The 13,437-nt window shown below is 42.9% G+C and overlaps 1 protein-coding gene and 1 long non-coding RNA gene across 2 annotated transcripts; both read left to right on the plus strand.

Annotated features, from left to right (window-relative positions):
• Window positions 1-3,258: 3,258 nt before the first annotated feature.
• On the plus strand, window positions 3,259-4,529 carry LOC306918534. The gene is made up of 5 exons (XR_013789348.1): window positions 3,259-3,336; window positions 3,431-3,506; window positions 3,600-3,697; window positions 3,787-3,855; window positions 4,017-4,529. It is a non-coding gene; the product is annotated as an uncharacterized lncRNA (long non-coding RNA).
• A 6,186-nt stretch (window positions 4,530-10,715) lies between these two features.
• Window positions 10,716-13,422, plus strand: LOC306918536 (uncharacterized protein; the record flags this gene model as incomplete). The annotated part of the gene is made up of 7 exons (XM_079531434.1): window positions 10,716-10,720; window positions 11,304-11,449; window positions 11,579-11,652; window positions 11,884-11,917; window positions 12,036-12,119; window positions 12,304-12,395; window positions 13,288-13,422. The coding sequence occupies 7 exons, from the start codon at window positions 10,716-10,718 to the stop codon at window positions 13,420-13,422; spliced, it is 570 nt and encodes a 189-aa protein (XP_079387560.1).
• Between the last annotated feature and the right edge of the window lie 15 nt (window positions 13,423-13,437).

The raw sequence follows: 13,437 nt of genomic DNA on the forward strand, positions 1-13,437 counted from the left end.
AGGTACCCTCTATGCCCCTGTCACTAATGTAGGTCAGTCTGATGTATGGCTAGTGCCCCGTAGAGTGATAGGAACTGTGCAGGTTGTAGAGGGTAGAGATATTGTAGCGGGTAATACGCCTTGCATAGACCTATCCATCGATGCATCCACCCAAGAATGTACGGCGTATGTTTCAGTACAGTCTGTAGAGATGGACAGTAATGCTTCCATTGACCTTGAACAGCTTGACTTTCCTGGCCTCTTGCCTGAAGATAAGATTGATGCTAAGCGCCTATTGACTAAATACAAGCATGTATTTGCTAAAAGTGAGGGTGATTTAGGATGTACCAACCTCATTACACATGAGATCCCACTCTTAGAGGACGCACCCGTGCGTCAACCTTATCGCCGCATTCCCCCCTCGCAGTATGAGGCAGTCAGGGCACACATTAAACAGTTACTTGAAAGTCAAGTGATCAGAGAGAGTTGCAGCCCGTATTCATCCCCTATTGTGCTGGTGGCTAAGAAGGGAGGGGGCCTACGCATGTGCGTTGACTACAGGCAGCTGAACGCGAAGACCCGGAAAGATGCATATCCACTTCCAAGGATCGAAGAGTCCCTTGATGCCTTAACGGGAGCCAAGTGGTTCTCCACACTAGATCTAGCCAGTGGCTACAACCAAGTGCCGATGGCTGAAGCAGATCGGGCTAAAACTGCATTCTGTACCCCCTTTGGCTTATTTGAGTTTAACCGAATACCTTTTGGCTTATGTAATGCACCCGGGACTTTTCAGCGCTTAATGGAGCGCATGTTTGGCAACCAGCGTTTCCAATCAGTCTTGCTATATCTTGATGACATCATTGTGTACTCCTCTACTGTACAACAACACTTGGAACGTCTAGAAGTGGTCTTTTCCCGTCTCGATCAACAAGGCCTGAAGGCAAAGCTATCCAAATGCCATTTCTTCCAAAAGAAAGTCAAGTATCTCGGCCATGTTGTCTCTGAACAGGGGGTAGCCACAGACCCAGACAAGTTAGCTGCAGTGCGTGAGTGGAGGCGGCCTTCGCATTTGGCTGAACTAAGATCCTTCCTGGGCTTTGCCTCCTATTATAGAAGGTTTGTGGAGAATTTTGCCAAGCTAGCAGCCCCTCTCCATCACCTGGTGGCGCGGTTGAGTGGACCCAACAAGAAGGGTAAGACGCCTAAAACCCCCTTGTCCACCTTCTGGGACGAACACTGTGAACAGGCATTCATGGCGCTAAGAGAAGGCTTGACTACAGCCCCAGTCCTTGCTTACGCCGACTTTCAGAAGCCCTTCATTCTTGAGACCGACGCCAGCCATGGTGGTTTGGGTGCAGTTCTTTCTCAAGACCATGACGGGAAGCGCAGGCCGATAGCCTTTGCTAGTCGAGGCCTTAAACCAACCGAGAGAAACATGGATAATTACAGCTCCATGAAGCTTGAGTTCCTTGCCCTTAAATGGGCCGTTACAGAAAAATTTAGAGAATACCTCTTGGGCAATAAAGTAACTATCTACACAGACAACAACCCCCTCCGACACCTCCAAACCGCTAAGCTGGGAGCACTGGAGCAGCGATGGGCTTCCCAATTGGCTTCCTTTGATTACACCTTGGAATATCGTCCAGGTCGTAGTAATGGCAATGCTGATGCTTTATCGAGACAGTATCTGGACCGGTTCACCCCTGGGGTAGAAGTTCCGGCGGCTTTACACCACTCTCAGCCTGCCTCGCCTGTCTCCCATGAAACTCACATTCGTGAGATGGCTGCCTTGCCTAGTTTGTCACTGCTGGAATTGTCATCACTACAGAAACAAGATCCAGTTATTGGCCCTGTGGAGAAATACTGGCGCGAAGGGCGGAACCCTGGCCGGGAAGAGCGTGAACAGCTGAGCCAAGAGTGCAGAGAGCTGCTTCGCCAGTGGAGACGCCTGGTGGAGAGGGAAGGGGTGCTGTACAGAAAGATCTACCCTCCAGGTGGGGGTAAAGAACTTCTCCAAATACTATTACCCCAGTGTCTCAGGGAAAAGGTTTTCCAGAGTGTGCACGATGGCCATGGACACCAGGGTGTAGACCGCACCTTACAATTGACACGGGATCGGGGGTACTGGCCAGGTATGTCAAAGGACATTGAAAATTGGTGCCGTAACTGTGGGAGATGCATCCTAGCAAAAGAAGGCCCTAGAGTAAGGGCATACAGGGGAAGCCTCCAGGCATCTCGACCTAATGAGCTACTAGCTATGGATTTTACTCTATTAGAACCAGCCAGTGATGGACGAGAAAATGTCCTAGTGATTACAGATGTTTTTTCCAAGTTCACACAAGCGATCCCAACAAGAGACCAGCGGGCGAGCACGGTGGCAGACATCTTGGTGAAACACTGGTTCCACCTGTTCGGGCCCCCCAGCCGCATTCATTCCGACCAAGGCCGAGACTTTGAAAGCAAGATAATAAAGCAGCTGTGTGACACCTACGGCATCAAAAAAAACCAGGACGACCCCATACCATCCTGAGGGAAATGGCCAGTGCGAGCGGTTCAATAGGACGCTCCATGACCTCCTCCGTACTCTACCACCAGAGCAAAAAAGACGCTGGCCTCAGCACCTGTCCCAAGATCCAAGACCGTTGGCATTCCTGCCTTTATCGGGTGGTGAACAGACCCCATGAACAGGGAATGGTATATACCGTCGCCCCTGTCCACCAGGAAGGCCCTGCCTTGCGACTACACCGAACAGAGCTGCGGCGTGCACCAGAGAGGGAGGGACCCGATGTCCAACCGGTAGATCTAGTGCCTGTCACTCGGGACCGTACACCTCCAGGTCATGCCATAAGTGACTCGGAGGAATCAATCGTTCTGGTCCTGGAAGATGATGTGAGAAGAGATCCAGGAATACGAACACCAGAACCTGAGGATCAAGGGAGCCCACTGCATCCGGGACAAGACCAGGGAAGTAGCCCGGGATCCTTTGAAGGCTCAGAAGAACATCTATCGCCACCTTCCCCTGGTCTGCGCCGTAGCAGTCGAAGTAATGCTGGTTGCCACCCCAACCCTCACCGGCTGCCATATCGTCAAACAGTATGTCACCAGCACAAGGGGGGAGAATAGGGGCCCGCTTCTCAGGGGGCATATCGTCGGGACGCCGATTCAATTTGGGGGGGGCGAATGTAATCAGTGTGACTGACACTGCCTGTGTTTCGTTAGCACCACCCCCTCAGCTCAGCATATTACGTAGCTAGTCAGGCATAGGGTGAAGCTGTGTATTGCCCAGGTTGCCCACTTCCGGCGTCGGTTCAAACGGTCTGGCGTCGCGTCAAGTTTGTGCTCACTTACAGCGTTGAGGTAAGCCATAGTTTTAATTAATATAGTGCTGTCTAGTTTCTAGGTTGACTTATGTAAACAACCTCTTACTTACGTTTATCTCTTCTCTTGTTAGACGTTGGTGGAGCTCTGACTTAGAGCGGACAGCCGTCATTGTGTGCATGTTGGTATACAGGCTGCTAGAAACAAAGGTAGGCTACCTCGTACGGCGATAGCACAAACAACCCGTTGAATCTAAGAAATGGTGCCCCAGTTATTTATGTCAATGCTTATCTCGTTGGTAGACGCTGTGAACGAGAGCCCTGCTAGAGTGTGTGTGTGTGCGTGATACACACACAAGCTGGAACGAGAGGCTGCTAGTGTGTGTGACATGAGTCTAGAGGTAGGCTTAGCGTCTGTATTGCGACAGCATTGCGTCTTTTTATATAATGTGTAAAATGTGAGTTCTCATAATGTGTTTATATTACACAGATCATGGTGTGCTGAACGAGCAAACACACTGTTCAAACAACCTGGGATGCCCTGACACCTGTTAACAGGGTAGGTGCTAACCTGCATACTAAAACAATACCTTGAATGCACTTTATAGTACTAGTGTAATGCTAATGAGGGCTACGCCCAAATTGTATTCTAAGTACTATGGCAAGCACTTTAGACCCAGGATAAATTGTGAGGCTAATTCCATGTTTGCTCTATTACAGGATCGTGTACTGTTGAACCGCTGTTCTTTTTTACCTTTTATTTTGGTTTTAAATTCTATGCTGCTACGTTTTTATTCTTTTATACTGTACCTGAAATAGCCCATGTGGCTTTAAACGAGTCCTTCATTGTCGTCTTTACCAAACTTGCTTTAATAGGCATCAAAGACAGACATATACTTGGTTAATGGTTATGCTGCAGACTGGCGCTTGATTACTGCCCCTTTTGCTGTGTTTATGGCTTTTAGCCTTTTGATATTGTTTTGCAGTGATCTTTGCTGTGTTTAAAGCGTTTAATGCCTATTACCTTTGGCTCTGAGTGGCTTCGATTTGCTCATTTGCAGTGTTACCTGTGTGTATGGAACTAATCAAATAAGACATCTCAGTACAGCTATTTACCCAAGTTATGATCTGACTAATTAAGCCTTTTGCAATCTATATTGGTGACATTTGGAAATGTGTTTTGATTAAATGCCAATACTGTGTACTTTTCTAAATAAAGTTCTATGTACATGAGCAACCGACCATCATTATTTACCATTGTTCACTCAACTGAACACTTACCTTTCGGGTCTCCCACCCTGTAATTGGGAGTGGCGTAGTAACTGTGATATTAGGAGTACTGTGTGACTCCATTTGGTTACACTATCTCTCAATAAAAGAGGCTGCGTGAGATAGACTATGTCCACGATGCTACACATCTATGTATGTGTATTATAGTATGCATGTATGCGTCTCCGTCTCTGGAGCTGACCCTGAATGTAGGCCTGATCACTGATTGGTTGAATGAAGAGACAGCCTATACATAAAGAGAGACGTGGATAACCATGACGTTAGAGTGTGCGTGCGGATAGACACACATGGCACCAAAGCATGGAGCTATTTGCTCGCGCGCTCTGGCGACTAAGTGTTTGTTCTGAATGGTTTGTTTTGATGACATGTATGTAACTTTGATGTATTTATATGATGACAAGCAGCCTGTTTTTGTATGTAATTCCAAGCCTTGATATGTACTGTGATGCCTTGTAATTTGTGGAAATTCAATAAAATACTTTAAAATTGATAACCATGACACACAATTATGCCCACAAGAACCTCAGTTCCCAAAGCACACATAAACTGGCTGGTACAGTAGTCTATGGCCAACCTATTTTGCTATATTCTCACACAATCTTGCTAGCCCTTTACAAATGCTTTTTATAGTATACTGAGTATAGTTGATGTTTAGAACGTCACACAGCTTTCTGGTGTAGCACCCATCTAGTAATATCTGAAGGGCAGTCAGGGCAGGCTTCACATGCATTCACAGCTGTATAGTAGAATAGCTACAGATAATACGGGGGGCTTGATTATGTTAGGGAAGGTACAGCACACATGAAGGGTGTGGAGGGTGACTTCATATACAATACAACTTTAAATTAATTCAACAGGGCAGCTGTAGTGAATGCAAAGTCTGTATGACCAGTATACACTATGCACTACAAGGGAATATGATGTTGTATTCCTGAATTTGCAGATTGGGACAGTAAATTACAGGGTTAGTCAATTCATCGACAACAGAGACAGTACAGGCCAGGAACACATACAGTATTAGAACTTACAGAATGTACAGCCAACACAGAGCAGAGGAAATAATAGTGGAAGTGAGTTGATTATTGTGTGCACAGAATAGAATAGAATTTAATAGAATCTGGAAATGCTGCAAACTTAAAGTGAGGTATAGCAGAGAGGGGTTGTTGAAGGAATCAATTGGAAGAAATGGGTGCATGGGAGCATGGCACAGCGAAATAGCTGTAAATAAAGTCTAAACTTGAGATTTGCAGAGAAGATATGAGGTCAACATGGTCAAGATAGTGGGTAATGTGTGTACAGCAGCTGGGGTTGAGCTTGGCAAGGTCACTGTGGAATGTACACCAGTAAGATGCAAGGGCAAGAAGCGACCTCACCCTTCCAATCCGCCTCGTTGACGGTAGACTGCTGGGCAAGCGCTGGTACTTTGGCATGGGGGGTCAGATCAACATATGGAATGAATTCTGTACTGGCCATATAGGGCCTATAAGGAGCGTCTATAAGGAGCGTGTCTTGAGTGTACAGGGTTTGATGCGGTCAGATCAACATATGGAATGTCAGAACAGGTCAGCTCCATATATGGAGATCTAAGGGTGGCAGTATAGAGGATATGCGCATGCATAAAGTGAATGGGAAATCGAGTAGCAAAGTGACTTGGCAGAATGAGTTTAATGTCCTTTAACGTTGTTTAATGCAATCAGAAAGGACTTTTCTGTGTGGATGTATGGGCTGTCAAGGCCATAAAAGTAGTTTTTTGCCACTCAGTAGGCGTTCCAGCATAACTTCCGGGTATGATGATGATGTCACGTGCATACCCTCTATAGATGACATCAGTGATCTCCATATACTGTATGGGCATTCCCATATATTAATATTGGCTTAATATTGAACTCCATCCCTGATGATGTCTGATGATGTCACATGATGTCACGTGATGTCACGTGATGACCATATGGTCATGCCTGGTGTGACTCACTAACTAAATAACTGACTGACTGTTTTCATATTAAATGGGACCTGCAGTCACAATTATATTGTAAAAAGGGTGTAATTTATATATAGATGTGAAAATACATATTTAGTCACTTGTTCAAATGCCCCTGCCCCCCTGTCAAAAAATTGCTGAAAACGAAAGAAAGCAGCAAATGAAAAAAGTAACTCATCTTTTACTTTCTAAAAAAAAAGATGAGTTTGGGGATTTATTTTTTTAATTCTTAAATAATTGAAACATTTCTAAGGTTTCTAGGTTGATTTCAACTTTCAAACAAAATGAAGACAATACTGCAGTGCGTTCCTTCCTCAATTTAAACCGTAGCAGTACACGCAAATATCATGATTTTAAATAAAACATCACCGACCATTGGACCATCTTTGGAATTGGAACCCATGATTATAGGCTCTTGCTGCTTCTCTCTGGTGTTTTGTTTGACTTCATGCGTCTGTTTCTGTTTGCTTTCATTACAGTCACTATGTCTGATACTGATAGCAGTGCTGACGATGCAGAAGAAGCTCTTCATTCTATAGGTGCCATTGTGGCTGATGCCATTCTAGCCGAGGTCTATGACACTGAAGTGAGTTGATTACATTTTATCATCACATGGGCACTATGATGATGATGATGTTTGGATTGATTGATTGATCTTTAACAGCAGAAAGATTCAAATGAGCAAAAGAAGAAACACTCTGACAAACCGGTGCGCTGGCGGAAGAGGGACCATTATGGAGTATTGATTCCAGAGCGACCATCATCTTCTGCAGGAGGTACCCTCTTAGTGAGACGACAACAACAACAAAAACAATTCTTTGTCCAGTCAGTGTCCCAGTATGAACGGGCATGAAGGGGGCAGTTGATGTTCTTGCAGCCCACTGAAAGGTTGATATGTTAATGAATTATGATGACCGTAATCGTATGATATTTGTCTGGCAGTTTCCCGATCATCCTCTCAATTAAACCCGAGGCAGCATGATGATGACCGTGCTACCACATCAACAGAGGGTAAACAATATTATTTGCATGGTCTGACACTGGGAGGGATGCTAGTGTAGAAAGATATCAAAACCATGAATTCCTGGTTTTGTTATGTGGATGCTGTAGATCAGTGGTTCCCAAAGTGGGGTCCGGGGACGCCCAGGGAGTCCCCAGCTAAATGATAGTTTGGAACCAAATGGACCCTTATGGGTCTGTAACTCTGAGAGTGTACAAATGGAACCGAACTGACCATGACGGGTCCATTTGGTTCCATTTGTACACTCTCAGAGTTAAATTAACATTGATTTTCCAATATAAATTGGGGGTCCCAGAGATAGAAATGCCATTAAATGGGGTCCGTAGACTAATGCATGTCAAACTGGGGGTCCTTGAAATTTAACGGGTTGAGAATCTCTGCTAGAGCCGTAAAAATCCTGGCATATCTTTTCAAATGGGGGTTTGTGGGATAATTGGTGTCAATTTGGGTCTCCTAGACATGAAAAAGTTTGGGAACCACTGCTGTAGATCACTGTTTCCTGTGGGTCGATGCATTGTGCACTTGCTATTTTCACTAGTTTGGGTCCCGGGCAAACCTCTAAGCTCTCTTCTGCGTCTCGACCAGAAAAGTTTGGGAATCACTGCTGTAGATGATTTACATATTACAAACGGGCATGAATTTCTAAAAGTTATTTGGTTGTGGACATTCCATTTTCTTTCTTTCTTTGTCTATTCGTCACATTTCAGGTATCCCGTTTGAAGTGCAAGAAGCACAGCAGATAATTGGTATAGTGAACATGTCTTTGTGTGCGGGTGTTAAATGAAAATGAATACAATTATAATACTGGTGACGGGTTTAGTTGTTGATATATTTGACTCACTTTAATGTCATTGCTTTGTCTTTCTTTTTTAGATTTACTTAAGTACTTTAATATTGTGCCGGACATTTCATCTTATACATCCACTTAATACTCATTAATATTTTCCCTCTCTGCTTTAGACTTACAGCTCCAGTTGCTAAATGAAAGCTTGATGGAAGATCCATTCCAGGGTTCAGAAGCAACACCAGCGGTTTCTAGGACCTGGGAGATGCGACAGACACTGTCAGATGAGAGATGGGAGATTGCAAGGCCACAACTTTTAGAACTGCTGCTTGCAGCAGACAAAATCTCAAATGCATATAGCAAATGTTCCCACTGCAAAAAGAAACAAACGGCAATTAGATGCCGGGATTGTCTCCCCAAAGAACTATTTTGCAGTGAGTGTGATGTGCAAATTCATAAACATTTTCCTTTACACAATAGAGACTCTCTGCTCCAAGGATTTTATAAACCAATACCACCAACTTGCTACGTATCAGTAAATGATGATGGAGCAGTTTCATTATGTGAACAAGGTATGTATGAAATAGTACATTTCAAATGTATGTTTTATGCATTATTGTGTGTGTATTTTATTATATATTGTTGTGGTGATCACATGTATTTCCACCCCTGTGTGCTTAAGTTCTTGTCCTATCTTTTTGTAGCATGTCTGTTACCGGTTGCTTGGCCCAGCATCATTTGCAGCTGTTCTGAAGAGTACACTGTTGGTATTGGAAGACACATTATCTTGGTCACCATAGACGGTAAGCAGGCAATCATTGAAGCTTGAGGCTATGATGTTAATGTCTATTTACTGTATTTTGAGAAACAAGTTTTATAGTAATGTTAAATTATAAAACGTAATGTTTCCTTTGTTGAAATAGGACGCTATGATCTGTCCCTGCCTTCAATTACCTGCAACTCTTGCTCTGAATCTTGGACTCCTGGACTGAAGGACCTCCAGGCCAGTGGCTGGAGGTCATGTAGTTAATTTTCAGACGATATACACAATTGATGTGTTTACCACATTTGAAGAGATGAAACTAACTGCACCAGGTTTATCCCGGCAAGCATTTGTTAAAATGCTGGACCATCGTTCCAGCAGCTTTGGACGACGTGTAAGTCATGAAACATTTTCCTATGTTAGAGATTATTTATAGAGTTGTACCGATACCATACCGGGCCTGATACCATACCCATGTACTCGATATCGGTAACGGTACAGATACTCTGACCCGATACCAAACCATTCGATTGATTGCTGTGTTGTGACCAAAACGGCACTTTCTTTTGAAAGTACTTTTGTACATTTTTAGAATCAATGTTTAGCCTATTGAAAAATGTATATGACAACACAAAATGCATCAAATTCTGTGAGTAGGCTATATGCAATATGGCCAATATATTGACAGCCATACACATTACATTTACATTGTAGTTATTTTATAATTTAGACATCAAATAACTCTAAAAGGCTATTAAGCCTTTTATGTATTTATTTATTTATGTTTAAAAAAAAAAAAAGGAAAATGAGTGGTTGCACAACAAAAAAACAGTACTCGTATCAGTACTTGGTATTGGCGATTACTCAAAATGAAGTGGTTGTACTCAGTCAGAAGAAAATGGTATATTAGGAGTATCTACCGTATATACATTTATACTCATTAATCTTCTTCCCCTTCTTTGTTTTTCTTTCTTGGAAAAATGACACGATGGGAACTGCATAAAAAATAATTTAATTTAATCCACTTTTTTCCTGTAAAACTGATGTGACAGTAAATTGTGTTTGTGATAACACTAACAGGATGGGACTATATCTGCTGACAGTCTACAGCGCAGCTTCTTAGAGTGGACATACTGTCGGTGTGAGAAAGAGAAACTTCTAGACATACAACATTTCTCCTGCCCAGCCTGCCCTTCCAAAGTGGCCGCCATATCCATTGACGGAAATCGAAAGATGTACCGGTTCAGTCGAACTACAGGGTATTGGTTATTTAATTACTTTCATTCAACAACCATTTATGAGCCAATGGATGTCAAACGCAATATCAAAAGAGCTCTTCTGCATGGATTCTAATCTAATCTATCTCCTTTTAAATGTTTAGAATGATTGAAAAAAGTGCATTCTTTGAGGGTGCATTTTTGGCAAAGGACAAGGAAGTGGCTGAATTTGTGGAGACTGTTCGGACTCGAGTCCAGCCTGTGAGTTGTGCTTATAAGTTGATGGCAATAGTGATTGTATAGGTGTATTGATTAAAATATCTCTCAATATTAACCCTTAAGATACAGCAACACAGCTAACTTATGGTGTCTGCACACTCGCCTGACGGGACTCCCTTTTTTACTGAGCCGATTGTTTATATATAACTCCATGGACTAGATCCAGACGGAGGCCCGGCGTCTCAAGCTAACTTGAGCCACGTGAGACACCACCGAGCGAGTTGCCGTTGCGAAGTTCGCTTAGCTGACTGAGGGCTGTTCGAGGTGCGACCCGATAGTCAGAGAATAGTACATTTTCTGGCAAGAGCGTTTTCCCCATAATCTCGCCCGACTAGTAGCCGGCACTGTGAAACAAGCGTCCCATCAGCACCCATCGACTTCCAGGCTCCGCAAATAAAGGAGTCCCTTCTCCCGACAGCAGTATGCCTTGTATTCTTGCATAATAAAGTTAAATGAAAAAGCGTTCCGAGTTCCCACACAGATGTATACAGTGACTTAGACTTGATTGAAAGAACATTTACAAATGTTAAATGTGCAGAGGGAAACTGTCCACTTTTATTGACTAATTCAAACTCTAAAATACATGCGGGCTCTTGGATTACAATATCCTTTGTTAACTTTGAAGAGATGATTAATGTGTCCATTTGTTTTCTTGTGAACATATTTGCATAGGTGTCAGGCAAAGGTATCTGTGGAAAGTCACAATGGAGAGCTGCAAGAGACTTCGAAAAAGTTTGCTTCCAATGTGGATGAAGATGGCGTGGAGGTGGCTGTGTGTCGTCATGGAATATTGTTTAAGGCACTGAACATGTTCAGAGGTGAGATATATGCATATCCTCTTTTCCTGCACAAAGAGCTGGCGATGGCATACAATATAGACTTCATATGCACAGATATAATGTGCAAATACTACCCGTACTTAAAAAGGTTGTGTCAGTCCATTCCAGATCTGCAACCATTATTGCAGAATAAGCCATTCCTGTCGGTCATGCATGCCAAGAGCCACGCTGCCAAATGTGAAGTAAGTTAACACACACACACACACACACACACACACACGCACAGAGGGTGGAAGTGGCTCAGGTAGAGAGGCTGTCTCGGAATCAGAAGGTTCCAGGGTTGCCTTGCATGGTTTCCTATGCCATCGGTGAATGTAAAGTTGTTTGGATAAAAGTGCTTTATAAATGCAGTCCATTTACCATGATGAAAATGAGCGAATGTGACTTTTCATTGCACTACAATTCTTTTACAGGTGCAGTGGGGTGGATGGAATCAGGAAGGAGCAGGTTAGTTTTCCAACATGCAGAGAGAATGAATATGACTAAATAAACTAGATTATTTCACTGTCTGTGAAATATATCTGACATACAATGTTATTTGGTTTTTACCTTGTTTTCCAATTAGGTTTGACTGTTGGTGAGGAAGTTGAACAGGTTAATTCGTTTTTGTCACGTGTTGCACTGACAACAAAGTACATGACCAAATCTGGTAAGAAAATAATGTTCTCTAGTACAGGATTTGTTTTAATATTGCATCAAGTAGCTTATTTACTCTTGCTCACATCCAATAAGTCAAGAAACTTGACAAATACAATTGTTATTGTTATGTTATATGCTGAAATCACTCTGCATTGTAAGAGTTTAAAATGATAAATGTCTTCTTTCATTCATAGCTCGGACAGATATGATTACCATACAAGCACGAGGATGGAATGTGAGGAAAAAGAAACGCCTACACAGTTACCTCTCTCGAAGATATGTCAAGGTACTATACACGCAATGTTTATTTTTGATTTTTTGATTCACTAACAGGGAGCACTCTCTTAAAGTGGGTGATGGCAGCATCAAATCAAAGCTATTTATAACTGTCTAGTTACATTTCTTATAGTAGATATGGTACATTTATGAACCCGCAGGGGAAATTTAGGGCACGTTCGGAAATACCGCACCGGAGCACACTCGCATATTAGTTTGCATTGCACAGTGCACTATTTCCGAACGCGCCCTTAGTCACCCAGAGGCGGCACAGCACTTAAGGTTGTACAATTACAGGTAAAGAGTATGGAAAAGTAATGTCGTGAAAGTGCTCACAGCAACAACAAAACTGCATTCAGCAGTACTGTTGAACAATGTTTTGTTAACCCATTCTGGGCGGGAACCCCTTTTGGTGTTTTAAGCATTATGTTATACTATTGAAAGCTATTGAAAAATGGCAGATCTACAAGCTCGTAGCGTGGCACCGAGTGCCACACTACGAGCTTGTAGATCTGCTATTTTTGAAAGATCTTGAAAATGCTTTGCTTATGGAGAGTCCCTGGAACAACATATTTTCAGATGGGGGTCGGTGGCCAATTTCATATAATTCTGGGGGTCCTTGACATGGAATTGTATGAGAACCACTGACACAGAAACATAGGTTTTTCAGAAAACTGTCAGGGTTTAGAAGGCATTTGTAGAATCTTGTGTCAGGTCTAGAATGTGATACATGACATCCTGTGTTTTATACACTCCAGAGGAGACATCCTGTGTTTTATACACTCCAGAGGAGACAGACAACAACGGTTTACTGACTATGTTTACTGAGACTCACAACATATTCTGAATTTTAGTAGAAACTATAAAGAAAATTCTAATTCTACCACTAATATCCATTGCAGATCATAAAGAGAACAATTGATGCTGAGACAGACCTTCACACAAAAAAGAGAGATCTGAACATCACAGATGAGGAGCTTCTGCTGTGGATTGAAGATGTCAGGAACTGGGCCATATCAAGTATGCACTGCTTCTAGCTCAAAATAATGAAG

Source organism: Electrona antarctica (assembly GCF_951216825.1).
Source record: "Electrona antarctica genome assembly, contig: scaffold_278, whole genome shotgun sequence".
In the NCBI taxonomy this organism is placed as follows: Eukaryota; Metazoa; Chordata; class Actinopteri; order Myctophiformes; family Myctophidae; genus Electrona; species Electrona antarctica.